Below are 21,333 nucleotides of genomic sequence, written 5' to 3'. Positions count from 1 at the left end.
ACAGCCTTATGATTCACTAAACTTTGTCATCGGTTTCACTAAAGTTCATAATATAAATTCTCATTAACTTTTAATAAAATATATTCTTTGATTTAGGATAGCATTTAATTTAAAAAAAAAGATTGACTTAAAATTAGGACCCCTCACCGACATGGGCCATGTTTCGCTTAGCATTTCTGCAATTCACTTTTTCCAGATCTTTTAATCCTTCTATGTCTGAAGATAAAATATATTATTTGAAGTTTGTAAGGAGGGGTATTTTTCACTATACATTTTTATCTGTACCTTCTGATTGATTGATTTTTTGTTTATTTAGGGGCGTATTTTCAAAGCACTTACAAAGTTACGTGGAGGGGCATAATCGGAAGAGGGCGCCCATCTCCAGGAACGTCTACGAGAAGGGGTGGTCCAAACAGTATTTTCGAAAAAGATGGGCGGCCATCTTTTCTGTAGAAAATGCGGTTGGAACCGGCCAAATGCCTAGGATTTGGGCGGGTTTGAGATGGGCGCCCTTGGTTTTCAGCGATAATGGAAACCAAAGGCGCCCCTCTCAAAAACGAACAAATCTAAGGCATTGGGTTGTGGGAGGGGCCAGGTTTCGTAGTGCACTGGTCCCCCTCACATGCCAATACACCAACCGGGCACCCTAGGGGGCACTTCTAAAAAAAAAAAAAAAAAAAAAAAACCATTAAATTACCTCCCAGGTCCATAGCTCCCTTATCTTGGGTGCTGAGACCCCCCAACCCCCCCCCCCAAAACCCACTCCCCACAACTCTACACCATTACCGTAGCACTTATGGGTGAAGGGGGGCACCTACATGTGGGTACAGTGGGTTTTGGGGGAGGGGTGTAGAGGGCTCCCATTTACCACCACAAGTGTAACAGGTAGGGGGGGTATGGGCCTGGGTCCACCTGCCTGAAGTGCACTGCACCCACTAAAAACTGCTCCAGGGACCTGCATACTGCTGTGATGGAGCTGGGTATGACATTTGAGGCTCGCATACAGGCTGGCAAAAAAAGTGTTTAAAGTTGTTTTTTTTTTTTTGGTGGGAGGAGGTTAGTGACCACTGGGGGAGTCAGGGGAGGTCATCCCCGATTCCCTCCGGTGGTCATCTGGTCATTTAGGGCACTTTTTTGGGACTTGTTCGTGAAAAAAAGGGTAAAAAAAAAGTGACCTAAATTCTCGCTAAAAACGCCCTTCTTTTTTCCATTATCGCCCAAGGGCGCCCATCTCTCCTCGGCCGATAAACACGCCCCAGTCCCATCTTCACCACGCCTCCGATACGCCCCCGCCAACTTTGTTCCCGCAACGGACTGCAGTTGGAGGCGCCCAAAATCGGCTTTCGATTGTACCGATTTGGGCGCCCACGGGAAAAAGGCGCCCATCTCCCAATTTGGGTCGGAATATGGGCACCTTTCTCTTTTGAAAATGAGCTGGATAGTAACCTATGGAACTTTGTAAGCCTTAGGCTCAGATGCTCAGAGGTAAACGCACGCCAGACTAGCGCCTGCATTTATTAGCACACAATGCTGAGGCTGGGAGTGCGGGAAACAGCAAGTGCACCAAGGATTAGTGCAGTGAGCATGCTGCTGTAATCATTTTCTATTCCCTTACGATGTTCAGCAAACAGTGCAATGAAGAAAGGCACCCTTACTGCTGGAAAACCTACACCAGCTTGGAGCTGGTGTTAAGAGTTTTTATGAAGCAGCCTGGCTGGCCTTTGCCCCTTTTTCTCTGCTGCTTGCTGCTGCACTGCTGCAAGTCGCTCCCTCACAAAACCCCAGAGATAAGGGCAGCCACACACAAGTGCACCCACTCACACCATCCAGCCAAGGTGGCCAGCAAAGTTGGCAGATCGGCTGCCATAATCCCAATCCTCTTCCTTCTCAGCTCCTGATCCCTCCATGAGTGGCAATCCAGAATACGCTGCTAAACCCGCAAGGTGCCCAAAGCGGAGCGGCTTCCCCCCTGCTCTGCAGCTGCTGACTTAAAAGTCCAGAGTTTTGAAGACAGAGGTAACTAGCAGCCCTTCTTCTTCCTTCCCTCCTCCCCCCCCTGCCCTCGACGTTTGACTGGGCATGTGCACAAGAGCTGTGCTTAATGCACAACTCTTGAGCGCATACGCCAGGCACAGTCCTCCCTAATGCTCGATGCTAACAGCGTGCCTATATTTTCATGCTGTTAGCATTGAGCATTAAGGAGCTGTTTTGCTGCGCTATTTTTCAGCGCTGTGCTGGCTTTCGGCGTTGTTCTATGCAGTGCCGGAGTTTTGAGCATCGGGGTCTAAGTGCTTTGAAAATAAGCCCCTTAGTAATTTTGGGTCAAATATTAGAACGGACATATCTGTACTAATTATTGTATATCAACAAATATTCTTTTCTTTATCTCAGTGGGAGAGGTGTTAAAATGTTGCACAGATAGGGACCAGTTTTCATACCTTGCACTTATCCACTTTGAGGTGAGCAGTTTTCAAACAGACCAGTTTATGGGAAAGTCTGTATTTACCTATGTAGAGAGCTGAAGACTGTCCTCAGAAATGTCTTGTTTCTGTGTCAGTGTCCAGCTTTATTTATTTATGATTTCCTAGCTGTGAGAATTTGCCAGACTGGTTTCCCTATCACCCAGTTATGTGTAATGCCTCATAGTAAAATAGTGGGGGAGGCAGTTGTTTTACATAAAAGGGATAATTTTGTTGTAAGCTCTTTGCAGAAACTTTTGTACTGTTAGAAATGGAAGTCACATACATCTGTATACATCAGTTTTACAGTTTGTCATTAATGTTTGTGTACAACTCCAGCTATGTGTGGAATATTCCAGTGAAATGGTACACATCTGTCAACAAAACAGAGAATGCTGTATTCTACAATAAATCTGAGACTGCAGGTAAGCATTAATATTTATTTACTCAATTTCATTATGCCTGACTAAAAAATAGAGACTATTGCAAGTTATAAAAATGTAAAAAAACAGGATCATTCATCACATTTTAAAAAAATGGTTTTATGGCAACGCCTTAAACATTACAGCTAAATACATTTAAAGAATACATTTGGAGCACCTTACAAATAAACTCATGTATTACAGTTCTATAGCTAAGCTTATAAAAAAGATAAAACAATTGCAAGCTGATGCCATGTGCGCTATCTTATGAGTGTATAATATGTAGGGCTGTACCGAATACTTGTATTCAGTTTAGCCCCGAATAGTGCCCTGAATACATTATTCATATTTGGCAGAATAGTGATTTAAATTTGAATACGAATAATGCAGGGCTCTATTGTACTAAATCTTACTGAAATAAACACTTGCCTCCTGAAATTCAAAGCTATTTAACCGTCCAGAAATGGCCACTGAGCGGTTAAATAGCGTTTCGACACTTAACTGGAAATATTCAGCGCTGACTGGCTTAGTTTAGTGGGCAAATCGGACCACATAAATACCAATCCTATCTTTGCCTACTATTAACTGGCCAACACTGAATGTTCGCTTAACTGGTTTGTGGCAGAACAGTGGGTTTTAAGCCTGTAAACTGTATTATTTCTTGAAGGGTATTTCTCTAGTTTGGCCAGCAGGTAGTGCATGTTTATATTTAAAGCTGTTACAAAGAAATTACTTGTTTTTTGTTTTTGTTTTTTTAGTCTAACACAGATAGGAAGTAAGATACATTATACTTTTTAAACTTTCTGGGCTCTGATTGACCCAGGAGCTCAATTCATCTAGCATGTTACTGGCTTTTCTCCAGTCTTAGCCAGGTAAAAGAGAGAAAGATCTCTTTGCTGAGGCCCTGTGAACAATTATATTTGGTAACCTGTGAGCAGCTATATGTATTGAACTCCCCAGGTACTATTTAGATAGTAAACAAATATTTAGATTGTTTTATGAGTAATCCTGTTTGTTACCTATTTGTTGATTTCACCTTTTCTGTTCCTTGTTCTAATTTTTTATGACACTAAACATTTTTAGTTTATTACCTCTGCTTATCTGGACTCTTAAGAATCCTGGTGGTTTGTGTGTTGGGTCTGTGAGTGTTTTCTAAGAACTGTGGGACCACTGGGAGTGTGGCCCTAGTAATCTAGAAATCACTAGGGAACACCTTGAGAGCGGGAGAGTCGCCCAGAGGCGTTTGGGAAACAGTCGGTGGAAAGAGGTTAGTGTAGAGCACAAGCAGCAGGTAGAGGTAGACCTGAGCTGTGCTGGGGATAGACCCTCTAAGTGGCCATGGGGTAGCCCCAGGCGGATAGCTAGGTATTTTGTGACATGGTTAAATTAGCACTGGCCAAAAATACCCTGGATATTCAATGCCAGTCACTAGAAATGGCCCGGCATTGAATTTCTAGGGTCTGCACAGAACGTGGCACGTACTCGGGTTGCATCACACCGGCTGAATATTGGCCCCTTCATCTCTGATTTCACACTGCTTCTTTTATTTGTTATGTTAAAGCTTAATGCCCATTATTCGTATTCATCCGAATAATATTTTTCATTACTCACATTTGGCCAAATAGTAAAATATGCTATGGTTAACGCGCAGCCCTAGTATAAAATCATGAGTTGAGTGGAAAAGTTAAATAGAGAATAACTGTTTAACCTTTCAAATACCTAAAGAAGAGGACAGTTCATAAAATTAACAATCAGTAGATTATAAACAAATCATGGAAGTATTTTTCCATGCAGCTTATAAAATCTATGACACATATTTCAGGGGCAAAAAAAGAAGGATAAAATCCCTACACAAACAATAGGGTAAAAAAACTGAGGAATCAAACCATAGTGAAAAAGGCCAATCCAATAGTAAAAAAAATCTTTAATATATAGTTGCTGTATGTATCAAAAAAGGCAATTAAATTCTTCAGTCATAAAAAGTCTTTAATTTGTAAATACTGTTCATCTACAGTGATCTGTAGCACAAACCTACAAGGACTCGACACTGCTATGGGTTTTGGCAACAATGCCTGCATCAGGAGTCACAAGTAGCTGTATCACTAAAAGAAAAAAATGCTGAGCTGTGTGACTGTCAAACTAGACTCCTGTACACATTGTGGAGGAACTGTAACAGCACTTCATCATTGCAGGGCTCTCAGCCAAGTGTTCTGTAGTGTTTAAATTGCCTTTGTTGATGAATACAGCAGCTATTTATTAAAGATATTTTACTATTGGATTGGCCTCTTTCACTTTGGTTTGATTCCTCGCATATATTGCAGGGCCAGTGCATAAGAAGATAAACATTGTCATACTGGGACAGATTGAAGGTCAATCAAGTCAGTATCCTGTTTCCAACAGTGGCCAATCCAGGTCACAAGTATCTGGCAAGATACCGAAAAAGTAAAACAGATTTAATGATGCTTATCCTAGAAATGTACCTAGATATAGGTGACACTTGCAGGCATAAGGGCTATTGTAGTGGTGTACAGTAGGTTTTTGGTGGGTTCTGGAAGGTTCACCATACAAGATAAGGGGGCAACAGTGAGATGTGTACCTGGGACCTTTTATGTGCGGCAAGTCTACTAAAAATGTTGGCCCCTCCTACATCCCTATGGTTTGATTTTTGTGTGTTTTTTACTAGGCTTTATTTTTCCGAAAATGGTCCAAAAATAGACACATTGAGTACAACAACTTGTAGCAAATGGTCATTTTCAAATCAAAAAGATAAACATTTTTCTGTTTCGAAAATCGCTATATTTGCCACTTGAATTTGGACATTTTGTGCAAAATGTCCAAAGTTGAATTTAGATGTTATATCAAAAATGCCCCTCCACATTGCCTTATGTTCCCTCTAATTCTATAAATGGTGCACACATAGATTTAATACTGTTTATGGATGTAACTTAATTGGCTCTTGATTGGTGCTTAATTGGCAATAGCTATCAATAATTGACCTTACCTAGCACTAATTGGCACTCATTTGCAGTTACACATGTAAGTGATAACTTATTCTATAAAGCACATGCATAAACCCTCAAATTCTGTAATCTTGCATACACATTTTTGCGCCTAGCACACAAATTTGTGTGCACAAGTTATAGAATGTCAGTTGCATGTGTAACTTAATTGTTAAAGTACGTACTAAATGGCACTAACCACCAATAAGCTATAATCCATGTTCAATGGTCCTAATTGGCACTAATTTGCAGTTAAACGTATCACTGCCCTTAATTGTAATTTTGTAACCTTGATGCTTAATTCCTTTAGTGTGCATCTACTAGAGGTTTGTGGACATGGGAAGGATATGAGCAGGTTAGGGGTTTGCCGAGCACTTAAGCACTAAGGTTATGGAATACTCAGTTACATGTAGGTATTTAAACCAGCCTTTGACATAGTGTATGTGCTCGTGTCTAAAGTCAGGTGCTAAAGTGCAAACTTAGGATTATTTATTTATTTCACAGCTGATAATACAGCTCTATGCGAGGTACTAGGCGGTTTACAAAATAACGTACATAAGAAACAACTAAAAGCAAGAGCTTTTCAGCTTGGAGAAGAGACGGCTGACATGATAGAGGTATACGAAGTGGCTCAATCAATAAACAGTTGCTCATTCAACTTGTTGCTTCAACTATTTGACTTTTTTAACTTTTTTTTTTAATTATTATTTCAACTGCTTTATATATATATTAAACCATGTGTGTAAAGAAGGAAAAAAGCCTCTGTATTCCCGTTTTCAGTACGTATTCGTGCCTGTTAACTGGGATAGAATCTTCATAGGCTCAAAAAACCTTCTATTATTTTTTAATCAACAAAACCAAATTGTTATGACAACACTTATCTTTTAGTGTCGTCCTTGCCGTTGCAATTTAGCTTCACTCTAAATATGCCGACGGGGTCCCGTTTCGCCGTGCAGGCTTTCTCAAGGGAAACATCTGTTGCTACGATGTCAATCTGCTTCAACAAACAAAAGTATGAGTTAGCTCCTGCTTGAATGCCACCCTCCTGCTTATGATGACGTTTCGTAATCTGCTTTTCTGACCTACTTATTCAGCCCTGTCGTGCTCACTATCTGAACAACGCTATCCTTGAAAATGGCGCCTTTATGCTACTCCACTGTGATGTCACTGTTCTCTAATTGGCTGGCTCTTTATCTACCAACTTTGAACTGAATCTTAAAGGGCCCCTGTTATAAAAATGTGGCCCATTGGATTGTAGTGTTCAAACCATTGGGTTCAAGAGACTTGAGTCTAAAGATCCATCTTTGTTCTGTTTGTAAAAGTAATCTGGCTCTGTGGCCCCCCCTGATATCTGCCACCACTTGATCAAGTACTAAACATCTATATTCAGCAAACTCATGTTTAAAAGTGTTCGAATGGGCTACCAGGGGGGAACCTAATTGTTTTCTTTTCAAACAAGATTTATGTTCTAGAAGTCTTGTGTGCAGTTGTCTGGTAGTTTTTCCTACATAGATCTTAAGACAAGGGCATTGTAATAGATAGACAACATGATCCGACTTGCAATTGGTATATGAATTAATTTGGTATTTTACCGCATCTACTGGATTTATGAATTCCTTACATTCCAACATCATATTACAGCTACTACAACTATTGCATTTCAAGTGCCCTCTCGTTGTTATAGAATTAGATCTCTCCTTCAATCTAGCTGGACTCAAATGTTCCTTGAGAAAGCCTGCACGGCGAAACGGGACCCCGTCGGCATATTTAGAGTGAAGCTAAATTGCAACGGCAAGGACGACACTAAAGGATAAGTGTTGTCATAACAATTTGGTTTTGTTGATTAAAAAATAATAGAAGGTTTTTTGAGCCTATGAAGATTCTATCCCAGTTAACAGGCACGAATACGTACTGAAAACGGGAATACAGAGGCTTTTTTCCTTCTTTACACACATGGTTTAATATATATATAAAGCAGTTGAAATAATAATTAAAAAAAAAAGTTAAAAAAGTCAAATAGTTGAAGCAACAAGTTGAATGAGCAACTGTTTATTGATTGAGCCACTTCGGATGGTAAAATTTTATTTGTTTCAAAGATAGTGGTATCGTCCTAATTGTTAATGATAGAGGTATATAAAATAATGAGTGGAGTGGAACAGGTGGATGTGAAGCGTCTGTTCATGCTTTCCAAAAATACTAGGACTAGGGGGGCATGCGATTAAACTACAGTGTAGTACATTTAAAACAAATAAGAGAAAATGTTTCTTCACCCATCGCGTAATTAAACTCTGGATTTCGTTGCCGGAGAACGTGGTGAAGGCGGTTAGCTTGGCAAAGTTTAAAAAGGGTTTGGACGGTTTCCTAAAGGACAAGTCCATAGACCGCTACTAAATGGACTTGGAAAAAATCCACAATTTCGGGAATAACATGTATAGAATGTTTGTACGGTTGGGAAGCTGCCAGGTGCTCTTGACCTGGATTGGCCGCTGTCGGGGACAGGATGCTGGACTTGTTGGGCCTTTGGTCTTTTCCCAGTATAGCATTACTTATGTACTTATATAAACAAAATTTTAACAAGTAGCATTCTGTAATGGCAGTTATGATTATAATTGCCATTATGGAATTCATGCTTAGCGTCTAACTTTAGGCAACCTTTGTAGAATTACCCACTAATTGTCTAGCACATAACTGCATAGGGGGTGTTCATGTGAGAGAGAAGCATCGGCATGTCAAGGGCATTCTGAATATTCTAACACGCACTTGTTTCATGCAAGGCATTGCATTTAGGCGCTGCATTTACATCTTCCATACATATTTTTACTGCTCTAATTGCCTACTGCTCAGGTTTGATCTATTCTTACTGTACACTGCCTTTGAGTGAATTCCTTTAAAAAGGCAGTAAATAAAGCCTAATAAATAAATAAATATGGTGTAAGTGGTCATGCCTAATTGTTGGGGAGTAAATGCCAATTTAAGCTAGCATTTTATATCTGCAATTATGTGTGTTTAATTGCCATTAAGAATTTGTGCTTAGCACACAAAATTTGGCACTTAACTTTAGGCGACTTTTCTTGAATTGACCCCATAGTGAGCAGTTTTATAACAGGACACCTCCATTTAGGGGCCCCAAATAACATGGAATAGGAGGATATTCTAAAGCAGCACCTTGTTACTTAGATTTTGTTACAGAATTCTAGCGTTACGCGCCTTCTGTTATCCCAGTCATAGAACTGGCTTAACTGTGAAAACTTAAAATGCAGCAGGAACATGTGTAGCTTACAGTATTGCAAATTATGCTTGTATGTCCATGTATATGCCCCTCTGACATTGATGTGATATGCCACTTAAATGCACTCTTATGGAATAGTGCTTAGGCACCCTGCTGTTACTTTCATGGATAAGTAGACTTGCATGTGTGACAGTGTTTTATTAATATATGCGTGCAATGGCTGCATAAATGCAGATACCCAGTTATAGACTGTACCATATAGGGGGTAATTCTCTATAGGTTACCTAAAGTTAGTTGCTGAGATGGTGCAAGCTAAATGCAAATTTTGTAATGGCAGTTGGATGCATTATTGCCATTATAGAATACTAGTGTAAGTCACCAGTTAGGTACTTAACTTTAGGCATGAACACCTAGGCCTAATTGTAGGCAGTTAGATGTATAACTGTTAATATTGTATAACACGTGTGTATAAATTCTGGGCACACCTCTAACTCACCTAGGCCCCACCTCATTCCATGCTTCTCTCCATTTCAGTTGCACACTATGGGTTTTGTGCTCATATTTTATGAAATGCCAACTATGGACAGTTACATGTATAACTAATTAGAGCCAGTTAGCATTAGTTAACACCAATTATAGCCAATAATTGGTAATACCAATTAGTGTCTAATTAGTCTATTAAGTTACACAAGCAACTGACTTTATAACTTGAATGCCCGACTTTGTGTGCTGAGCGCCCAGTTTGGAGCACAGGTTTATAGAATAAAGGTGTTGGTGTGTAATACAAAATCAAGAATCACAAATTTCCTTCTCCAAACCCCTCTCTTTGTTTTTGCAACAGGAATCCAGTTGACAGATACTAATGTGGATGGCATTCTGAAAATAAACCCAGCACATATTGGATTTTTCCGTGTCAATTATGAGCAGTCAACTTGGAAAGATCTGGCAGATTTTCTATTCCAGAGTCATATGGTATGTCACAGAAAGCATCATGTACTTGAATTATAGGAATCAAACCTTTTCTTAGAAATTATGTGTGTGAAAATATACCTGTGTGGGAGCTGTGCTGAACTCTGCTGGGTGGTAGCCTTGAAGTGAAATAGTATGCAGTACACACATACTGAGGTGGCGAATCCCCATGGGATACACTACCAAAAGAATGTCTGTAGTTCAGTTGATAACAAAAGATTAACAAGCAATTGTCCAAACCTGTTTTAAACCCAACTATCATAGACACCTTGACCACATCCTTCAGCAACAAATTGTACCACTGCTTTCACCAAATTGTTTTAAATCTGCTTCCTGTTAGTCTAATGGCATCTCCCCTAGCCTTAACACATCCATGTAAAATTCTGTACTCTTTGTTAATACCTTTGTGTACTTCTACTGCATAAAAAAAATTTTGATATCTCCATATGAAAATGTTCTCTAATCACAGTTGATTATTAATTATACAAAAGGCAAACAGTGGATACCAAAAGAAGTTCTCTCACAAGTAGTGTTTCCTAAACAAGGTCTTTATTCAAATCTATAAAAATGACCCGACACGAATCGTGTTTCGGCTGTGACGGCCTGCATCAGGGGTCTATAAATAAACATAAACATGATAATTAAAAAAAAAACATATACATGAAACTCATTGTGTACATATATCAATATATAAAATGTAAAACTTGTGAGAGGACTTCTTTTGGTATCCACTGTTCGTCTATTTGACTTTCATTTCTCCTGTGGAGAGATCACCTTCTGTGGGTATTTACTTTATACAAATAAGTGGCATGGTATGGCAAACAGGTGCATGTCATTGTGAGAGGTAAGACTTGTGTTCTTGGGGGTTGGGGGGAGAGAGATGTCAACCTTTCTGTCTGCACTTCAATGTAAATTCAGGTGGAAGGGAAGGATTAAGAAAATCAACCTATAGTGATTGACCATTTTGTTGACTAGTGCTACAAATCAGCTCTAAGGTCTTAACTTTTCACCCTCTGATCTAATCCTACCCATTAATGTGGCATCTAAATTTAATAGCCTACAAAAAAGGCCCCTAAATTGAGGTGTTCAGCAGGGGAAATTTTTCACTTAGGTAAATCCTGATTAAGTTAGGAGCCCCTGTATCTTTCGTTAATTGGTTCATTAATAGACTTGTATGTCTCTCTCTCTAGCATTCACATTTTGATTTTTACAAACTTGTTAGAACTTCAGTTTGATCTAGTCTGTTTCTTTATTTCTTTAGAGTTTTTCAGAAGCTGATCGTGCAGGTTTTTTCGATGACGCTTTTGCTTTGGCAAGGTATGTACAGCATGGGCAGTTAAAACAGTATTTTTTTTTCATGTAACTGTGGTAATAGGATTAATTGCACAGGATGGGTCTAAATGAACAGGTAGTTTTGTCATTTATGTCTCAAAACAGATGTATTGGTCGCACAGCTTGGTTTTATTAAAAATATAGGGATGTATTTTCAAAAACCCTGCATACACAGAGACCCATTATTTGGGCAGATGAAAATTTCCTAAATTGAGGTTGACAAAATCATGCCTCCTAGATATAAGCCTGCTGTTGAAATTCCTAAGCTTTGGTTCTTCATTTATGAGCCTTCAGTATATTACCTGATACAGCAACATTTAATAAAACATCAAGAAGTAGGGGCGTCTTTTATTAAGGCGTGTTCATGTTTTTAGCGCGAGCTAAAATTGTGGGCACGCTAAACGTTAGAGACGCCCATAGGAATGCATTGGTGTCTCTAAGGTTTAGCGCGCCCACAGTTTTAGCGTGTGCTAAAAACGTGAACACACCTTAGTAAAAGATGCCCTCGATTAGTTCTACCTCAGTGAAAAAGGAGGTCTTCAGAAAAAAGGGAGTTCCTGCCAAATGTGCACTTGGCTATTTAAATAGAAGCTCCTATATTTTCAGTCAGCAGTCCTCATTCTATTTTTCAAATATTGTACTTAGTTTTACATACATGAGTGTACAAGTATGTCTCCAGACAGTGTCGGGCAACTGTTTAACATACGGTATTTTTAATAAAATATTTTGGATATTATACTGATCTGCTGGCTCATTTTCCACGTTGGATTTTGAAGATCGTTTGCCTTGCTGTTTTCTGGGACCCTTATTAAATCATATGCACAACCATATACTAGAGAATACCCTTTCAATCAAGGTCCATATCATTGCAGCAAAAAATTCAAAGCTCAAAAATGCCTTCACAAATTAACAGTTCTTTAAAAAAAAAAAAATTTTTTTAAAAAAGGAAAATAATAAAAAAGTTCAAGGTTTATTTAATTAGATATACCGCTCAATGGCAAACCATCCACGTCGTGTACCTTGATCAAATGAACTTTTTTCCATGAAGGCCTTCACCTATCCAGCCTGAAGAATATTGAAGACACACTTGTGGTTCTCTGAGTCTGCATCAAGGCCTGAGGAAATGGCTGAAACCACTATAGCAAAGCTGTAAAAAAATCACAGTAGCATTTAAGCTGTAAAAATTGGATAACCCAGAAGCGTCAGCCATTTCGTTGGTGCCTGATGCAGAAGTAGCAAAACCCCACTGCTGAGTTGGACCGGATAGGCTGCTGCAGCTTAAAGCCACCTACACTTTTTTTTAGCAATCCTGAAGTACTAAAAATACACAGAACTTTATCTAGATAATTTATTTCTGCTGTTTTTGCAACTGAATAACACCACTCTATAGATAACATTAGACCCTACCCACCCCAAAGTGCTTAAATTTTAATCATATAGGAGCGGTCTTATATGTAAAGCATTATGAGCATGAGTTGATAGTGGATTTGGCATGTAGAGCATCATTTTACATGTTCAAGTTGGCATTTACAGAATTGTCTGGGATATATGTGTATACAAATAAGTCATTGAGAACGAACAGCACCTACTTGTGTGTCGTATGGACACAGGCATTCCTGGGGTGGAGAATGGGCTGAGTGCAGCATGGGTTGGTCCTGGCACATAACACCCACAAAGTATCGCCTGCCTTGAAGTAGATATAGCATGTATTTATTTATTTGGTGAAATTTATTAAGCCCCTTTATGGTTAAATTCTCCCAAGGCAGTTTGACATGAAGTTTACACTTTTGTCAACAGCATAACAATAGTGAAATGATGAAATAAAAGCATAAGTACAATCAGTGAAGTAAACCTGGAGATGGCAAATTGAATCCTAAAAATAGGAATAACAAGATGTGAAGCAGTATTTTAGAAAATACGTCCAACTTAGAATATGGACTTACAAGTCTGTTCATCACATATGGATGTCCATTTCTCGTGTTTTAGAACAGAATCTGCCAACATACAGCTGGCTGTAAAATACATGAGAAATAGATGTTCATGTGCTGGAGACATCCGGCATGAACATACATTTTACAAACTGAAACATCCAAATTATGAACAGGGAAAAAGAAAATGACATGGATATGTTTGTGGCAACATAGGTATAACAAAAGAGAGGGAACAAAGTACAAACTAAAGTCCAAACAAAAAAACAGCACCACGGGCCTTTAAAATGGAACAAAGTTCTTTAATGAATGAGCCTTGACCCTTAAATGACACGGGCCGTGTTTCGGTGACTAGCACCTGCGTCAGGGGTCTACATAAAATACAAAACATAGAAATAATATATTTTTAAAAATTGTTAACATATAATGAATAAAACCAAGAATTAAAAATAATATTTAGACTCATCAAGCATACATATATAAGCCTATATAAACACCTAAAGCATTTAATATTTTAACATTGCATTTAATAATTTAACATTCTCATATATTATTATATAGTAATTTGAAAATAAATGGATAATTAATCAAAACAAAAATGGTAATGGTAACTCACCACAGTGATGACGTGGAAAACTTGGGGAATAACTCGAATATTTTCATCTACAATATTCCTTACTTTTGGACAAAAAATGTTTCATATATTAATATATGTTTAAAATGCTTATTTTAATTATTAATAATATATTTTATAGAAAGGCCATATTATATAATACTGGCTATAACTGAATTTAAAAATAATTTTTTAAAACATTTTAAAATATACAACAAATTTCAAACATTACACTGATAATATCATGAGCCTTCAAAAACATTCAAATCAGCACAGAATAAATAGATATATACATCTTCAAATATAAAAGCCAAAAATATAATATCTAGTGGCATTACTTGATCTTAATTTTGAAAAAACAGCATTTTGTCACTATATGTGTATATATATATACATATATATATATGCATATATATACATATGTATCTGTGTATATGTATATCTATATATTATAACATAAACAGGGCTTCTATTATCTTTTGAAGCTCTGGGTATATTTATTTGGTTATCTGCCAATTGCAATTAATTATGTAAACTTTATTTGTAACTGCTATAATGGTATTTTAGCTAATGACAAAATACCTTAAAAATTTGCATTTATTTTGTTATCTACCAGTCACAATTAATTATACAAATGGCATCTTGAATAGTGGCAAAGGATTAACAGGGCTTTAATTCACATGTATATGTTTCTCACATCAGCATTCATTTAATAAAATGTCTTCAATATATCTTTTAAAACAAGGCTCATTCATTAAAGAACTTTGTTCCATTTTAAAGGCCCGTGGTGCTGTTTTTTTGTGTGGCAACATAGGAACATCCATGTTATAAAATAGTCACATAGAAGTTCATGCAGACAGAGGAGTAGCCTAATATTTAGGGAAGTGGGCTGAGAACTAGGGGGTCCAGGTTCAAATTATACGTATTTACTTATTTATTTTTATTTTATTTGTTACATTTAGATCCCACATTTTCCCACCTATTTGTAGGCTCAATGTGGCTTACATAGTACCGGAGAGGCATTACAGATTCCGGTGTAAACAAATACAAAGTGATGTTGTGGTAAGATAAAGTTTGTGGCACAGCCACACTAGGGAATCGTACAACGGAAGAGTTGTGTTATGTCCATTACGTTCTTTAGTTTTGTTGTGTTGCAGAGATCAGGCATTTATGTTGGATCGGTAGGGTATGCCTTTTTAAACAGGTTAGTTTTAAGTGTTTTCCGAAAGTTTAGGTAGTCGTTCGTAGTTTTCAAGGCTTTTGGTAATGCGTCCCACAGTTGTGTGCTTATGTAGGAAAAACTGGATGCGCAAGTTGATTTGTATTTGAGTCCTTTGCAGCTTGGGTAGTGCAGATTTAGGTACGTTCATGTTGATTCGGATGTGTTTCTAGTTGGTAGGTCGATCAAGTCTATCATGTATCCCGGAGCTTCACCGTTGATAATTTTGTGAACCAGAGTGCAGATTTTGAAAGCAATGCGATCTTTGATTGGGAGCCAGTGTAGTTTTTCGTGAAGGGGTTTTGCACTTTCAAATCGCGTTTTTCCGAAGACAAGCCTAGCTGCCATGTTTTGAGTGGTCTGAAGTTTCTTTAAGGTTTGTTCTTTGCATCCCGCATAAATTCCATTGCAGTAGTCTACATGGCTTAGTACCATTGATTGTATCAGGTTGCGAAATGTTCCCCTTGGGAAGAATTGTTTCACGCGTTTGAGTTTCCACATTGAGTGTAACATTTTCTTTGTTGTGGATGCCACTTGGCTCTCTAGTGTTAAGTTGCGGTCCATTGTAACGCCGAGGATTTTCAGGCTGTCTGATATAGGGAGGGTATAATCTGGGGTGTTGATAATAGTGGGGTTATCCACGCTGTGTAGGGATGAGACAGTGTGTTTTTTCTTTGTTTAGTTTTAGTTGAAATGCATTTGCCCAAGAGTCCAAGATGTTCAAGCTGATCTTGATTTCGTTGGTGATTTCTGTTTAGATTTGTAAGGAATGAATATTGTGACATCGTCTGCATAGATGAAAGAGTTAAGGCCTTGGTTGGATAAGGACTTGGCTAGTGGGGTCATCATTAGGTTCCTATACTGGAACTACATTTGCTATTTATATGGTCACAGTTCACTTTTATTTAATATATACCACAAATCATAACTACTAAGTGGTTTACAATCATCAGACCAATAGAGGAGCAGAAGAGGAGATGCTAAAAGGGGAGAGGAGACCTATGTTACATATCAAATTTATTAGGTAAATATAGAGGAAGATGTGTAGAAACCATTAGAAACAGCTAAAAATATCTAAACCGTAAAAGGAAGGGAAGAAGTGCTAACATGACACATGGGCTGTGAGACTGTATTCCTGCTAGAGGGTGGTCAACTTATGTGGAGAAAGTTATCCAGATACCCCTTGATTCTATAACAGTCCCCAAAAATCATGCGTTCAAATTTAAGCGCATGCCTGATTTTGTGCACATAATTTAATAGAATGAGCCAATTAGTACCAATAATTGGCTTTTTAACAAGCAATTATTGGCACTAATTAGATTTAATTGGGCCTGACACGCCTAAATTTAGGCATGGGATCTGTGCCTGAAATTTACTCATGGCCTGGAAAAGTGGGCATGGTTTTGAGTTGAGCATGTATTTATAGAATATTGGTGCTCCACGTATTAATTTGGGCACAGGCATTTGCATTATATTTTCATTTGTGCAAATGGCGGTATTCAATTTTCTGCATGATCTCTCCACTGAAACGTTATTCTGTAAACTTTAGGTGCGGCTTATAGAATACTGCTTAATCAGGGTGTTTTTGTGCCAATTTGTTTAGGCACCATTTATAGAATTCACCCCATAGCGACTTATCGCTGTTGTCCCCAACTCTGGAACACTCCAAGAATCCTTACTCAAATTAAACAGATAAACTGTGGCTATATATTTATATTGAAAACATTTTACTGTTCACCAGTGAAAATTTTACAAACCAAGTGCTTGGTCCAGCTCTTGATGGAGACCATACAAGTGCTTTTGAATATTGACTATGTTAAGTCCTTGCAAAAGTGCTGATAGCAAACACTAAGCTTGACTGTCAGTTAAACCAGAGTTTACAACATCACTGTAAAGACTCGGAACTCTTGAACCAAAATCTTCTTTAATGCGAAATCAATCAAAGGAAATGATGTACAGTTCTGAAGTGTTGAACATGAGTTTCTGCCCACAGACTAGAGAGTCTTTTCTCAACCAGCTCACCATGTATGCAAGAGGAGCCAGTGGGGATCTCAGCACACAGCAGAGAGAGAGAGTAGATGTTGTAATTACTTTTAAACTGATGAAACTTTGATGATGTTATAAAGGGTTTGAAAGGCTCATGCAGCAAAGTACAGTGCTTAGTTACAGTTCATACAGAAGCATGCTTTTGACAGATTCCCCCTGCTCGAAGGAGAGAAAAGAAGAGGGGCTAACTACCCAGAATCCAGAAAGCTTAGAAAATCAAGCTAGCCAATAAGGTGAGTCCTGTAACATACAGGGAACTAGGCCATGTGCTTAGGAAGAGCCTATCAAAGAGAACTACTGAATGATAAAGATTTGTAGTCCTATCCTATTTAAAAACACAGGGACTAAACCTGGCTATAAGTAATGTTCAATATCTGCTCTAGAAATGTTAAGTAGTAGTAGTAGTATATAAATAATTCTCACCTCCAATTCTGAAACTCACTGTGTGGCAGGGAAACACTGAAGCCCTGTACTGTTGCAGCCTGTCACACCACTCATTCTCACTCTCACTCAAACACCCGCCCTCAGCCATGCCCCATCCGGACATAATTCGCAACCCCAACGTTCGAATGAAGTCCCCAAGCTCCACCCACTTTTGTGAAGGGTTCATGGATTCATGGTGATGAAGCCTCTCCACTGCCCATACCTGTCTGTCACGTCCTCACGTCAAACGTCATGACGTCGACACTACGTCACGACACCGCGCGCCACAGAACACAAGTGCCAATTAAACCAGGAACGCCCCGCAGCCGACAACACATATGCGCCTCCGCAGGAAAGGGATCGTGGATTCGTGCTGCTAAAGCCCATCCAACTCCCCATTTCTGTATGCCACGCCCACGCGTCACAACGCGATGATGTGAAGGGCGGGGCGGTAGACAGAGCGGCGCTGATACAGGACTTGGAGGGAGATCCCGGAGTCCCTCTCGGTATTTCTGGTGACACGGCGGAGTAGCGGCGAGGACAGAACAAAAAACAAACACCAACAGGACTTCGAGGGAGATCCTGGAGCCCCCCTCCGAATTTCGGGTGACACGGCGGAGTAGCGGCGAGCCCAAAACAAAAATAAAACACCGAGAGGGAACTGTAGCTCCGCCCTCACGTCAAAACGCTATGACGTTGAGGGCGGGCCGGTAGAGACAGCGGCGCCAAAACAGCACTTCTGGGAGATCCCGGTGCACCCCTCGGTAAGCACCTGGCTAGCGTCCGTTTCATTTGTTTCCGAAACGGGCCCTTTTGTACTAGTATACATATAAACAACAAGCAACCTGCCTCTATGCAAATGGGGGAAGAACAGACTAGAAGCAGGGTGATTTCTGTAAACCTTTTCTATGTGTAAAGCAGTATTTTACATGCAGAAATCGACATTTATGAATGTCTGTATGCAGTGTTTGTATGATGGTACTCACTCACAACCTATGCACCTGCAACTTTACCCAGGCTGAGCAGAGACATTGGAGCAAGGTTTGAATACACGTACATACTTTTGAAAATCAACTGTATATTCATGAATATTAACCCAGAAAGCTTTGGAGTGTTGTAGAAGAACAGGTGTAAGTGTAAGCACATAAATTGTTTGCAGTAACTTTCAAAGCAGATGTGCACACTTCTCATTTTTGAAGATTCATTTATGGTCACACAGTGGGCAAGGTTGCTTGCATTTTCCACATGTCTGCACAATTATAAAATTACATAATCCCATTAACAGCCATAGCACCTATATTTGAAAATTGGTCAACCACACACATGGCCCATTTATTAAAATTATTTCAGTTTCTGAAAAACAAAATCAAAGTTGTGTATACTACTACTACAAATCATTTCTATAGCGCTACCAGTCAGCTGCTTATTAATAAGTTACCTCATGTATGCAGTATAACCATCATCACAACAGTGCACCTTCACATCCATATCACATATGAAGTGTTTTTTTTAATGCACACTATAATAATATCTTTTTCTTTTTTTCCCTCAGTGCTGACATTGTGAACTACTCAGTTGCTCTGAACTTGACAAAATATCTCATGAAGGAAAAAGATTATTTGCCTTGGCAGAGAGTTACATCTTCCTTATCATACATCACAGACATGCTCCAGGATGATAATGACCTCTATCCCAAATTTCAGGTGCTGAAATTAAAACAATTGTGACATTGGTAGGAAGAAAGTTGGTCCAAGATGGAGAAGAATTCATTATGTACTTCCAACAGCCAGGGAGTCAAATAGTAACATAGAAACTCATTGGCGTTTATATCTGTATGTGCTAAAATTTATGTTCCAGTTTTATACACGTAAATGTTTAGAATACCAGAATAGGTACATGTATGTGCACACATACATGTGTATATGCCAATGTCAGGCTTATTTTCGAAAGAGAAGGGCATCCATCTTTCGACACAAATCGGGAGATGGGCGTCCTCCCAAGGTCGCCCAAATCGGCATAATCGAAAGCCGATTTTGGGCGTCCTCAACTGCTTTCCATGCTTTCCGTCGCGGGGACGACCAGAGTTCACGGGGGCGTGTCGGAAGCGTAGCAAAGACGGGACTGGGGCGTGTCTAACATATGGGTGTCCTCGACCGATAATGGAAAAAGAAGGGCGTCCCTGACGAGCACTTGGGCGACTACTTGGTCCATTTTTTTTGTTACAACCAAGCCTCAAAAAGGTGCCCAAACTGACCAGATGACCACTGGATGGAATTGGGGATGACCTCCCCTTACTCCCCCAGTGGTCACCAACCCCCTCCCACCCCCAAAAAAAGCTTTTTAAATATTTTTTGCCAGCCTCAAATGTCATACTCAGCTCCATGACAGCAGTATGCAGGTCCCTGGAGCAGTTTTAGTGGGTGCAGTGCTCTTCAGGCAGGCGGACCCAGGCCCATCCCCCCCTACCTGTTACACTTGTGGTGGTAAATGGGAGCCCTTCAAAACCCACCAGAAACCCACTGTACCCACATGTAGGTTCCCTCCTTCACCCCTTAGGGCTATGGTAGTGGTGTACAGTTGTGGGGAGTGGGTTTGGGGGGGCTCAGCCCACAAGGTAAGGGAGCTATGCACCTGGGAGCAATTTCTGAAGTCTACTGCAGTGCTCCCTAGGGTGCCCGGTTGGTATACTGGCATGTCAGGGGGACCAATGCAGTACGAATGCTGGCTCATCCCACGACCAAATGGCTAGGATTTGGTCGTTTCTGAGATGAGCGTCCTCGGTTTCCATTATCGCTGAAAATCGTGGACGACCATCTCTAAGGTCAACCTAAATTACGCGATTTGGGCGTCCCCGATCATATTATTGACACGAAAGATGAATGCCCATCTTGTTTCGATAATACGGGTTTCCCCTGCCCCTTCACCAGGATGTCCTCAGGAAAAATTGGGCGCCCCTTTCGATTATGCCCCTCCACGTCACCTAAGTGCTATTCTTTAACTATATGTATATGTTAGCATGAAGTCTGCGTTTGGGCATACACGTGAGCAGCATTTGGGTGGAGCATGAACACACAATTACTTACGTACAGAATACTGTAATTTACCTATCTGGTACCTGTTCTATAAAGTAGGCGCCTACTTTTCTTTAACAAGTCAGATGTACGTGTAGAATTTAGATGTGACCATTTACACTAACCATAGTACTGGTGTTAAGTGCTCATGCCTAAATGTATTCTATAAATTACATGTGTAAGTGAGAGTCCCACTCATACTTTGCCCAGACCCCACCTGGCAAGTACATGCTATGTAACATACCGCATATTTACAGATCATTGCTTAGGAAGACTATTGGCATCTATGTGCACACATATGTTCGTATATACCATTATTCTAAATATTTATATGTAATTGCCCTGAAAATGTTAGCCCCCAACGTATCTTATTTCAGGAGTTTGGTGCCTAAATTAGGATCTTTGAAAATTCACTGAACCTGAGTACCTGTGTTCAGTGCAGTAGCGAGGGTGCCTGACACCCGGGGCGGGTCGCCGCTGCGCATCCCCCCCCCCCCCCCCCCGGGTGCAGGGCATGGCGCCCCCCTCTCCGGAAACGCACCCTACCTTTCAGCAGGGGGCAGGCGGGAGGGCCGATCCGCCCCCAGTGCACGTCACTGGGAGCTGCGTCGGCTCTGCTGCTT

At 39.8% G+C, this 21,333-nt stretch overlaps 1 protein-coding gene across 2 annotated transcripts in view; it reads left to right on the top strand.

Annotated features, from left to right (window-relative positions):
• The window catches only part of ENPEP (glutamyl aminopeptidase), a 114,475-nt gene that overhangs the window by 69,520 nt on the left and 23,622 nt on the right, over positions 1–21,333 (top strand). For both annotated transcript variants that reach the window (XM_030190855.1, XM_030190854.1), the window contains exons 11-14: positions 2,799–2,884; positions 9,951–10,081; positions 11,340–11,395; positions 19,192–19,342. In XM_030190855.1, coding sequence (XP_030046715.1) covers positions 2,799–2,884; positions 9,951–10,081; positions 11,340–11,395; positions 19,192–19,342 — 424 coding nt within the window. The remainder of the gene's footprint in view (positions 1–2,798; positions 2,885–9,950; positions 10,082–11,339; positions 11,396–19,191; positions 19,343–21,333) is intronic.

Source organism: Microcaecilia unicolor, chromosome 2, assembly GCF_901765095.1.
Source record: "Microcaecilia unicolor chromosome 2, aMicUni1.1, whole genome shotgun sequence".
Classification (NCBI taxonomy): domain Eukaryota; kingdom Metazoa; phylum Chordata; class Amphibia; order Gymnophiona; family Siphonopidae; genus Microcaecilia; species Microcaecilia unicolor.
This window is presented reverse-complemented; position numbering and strand designations above follow the sequence as displayed.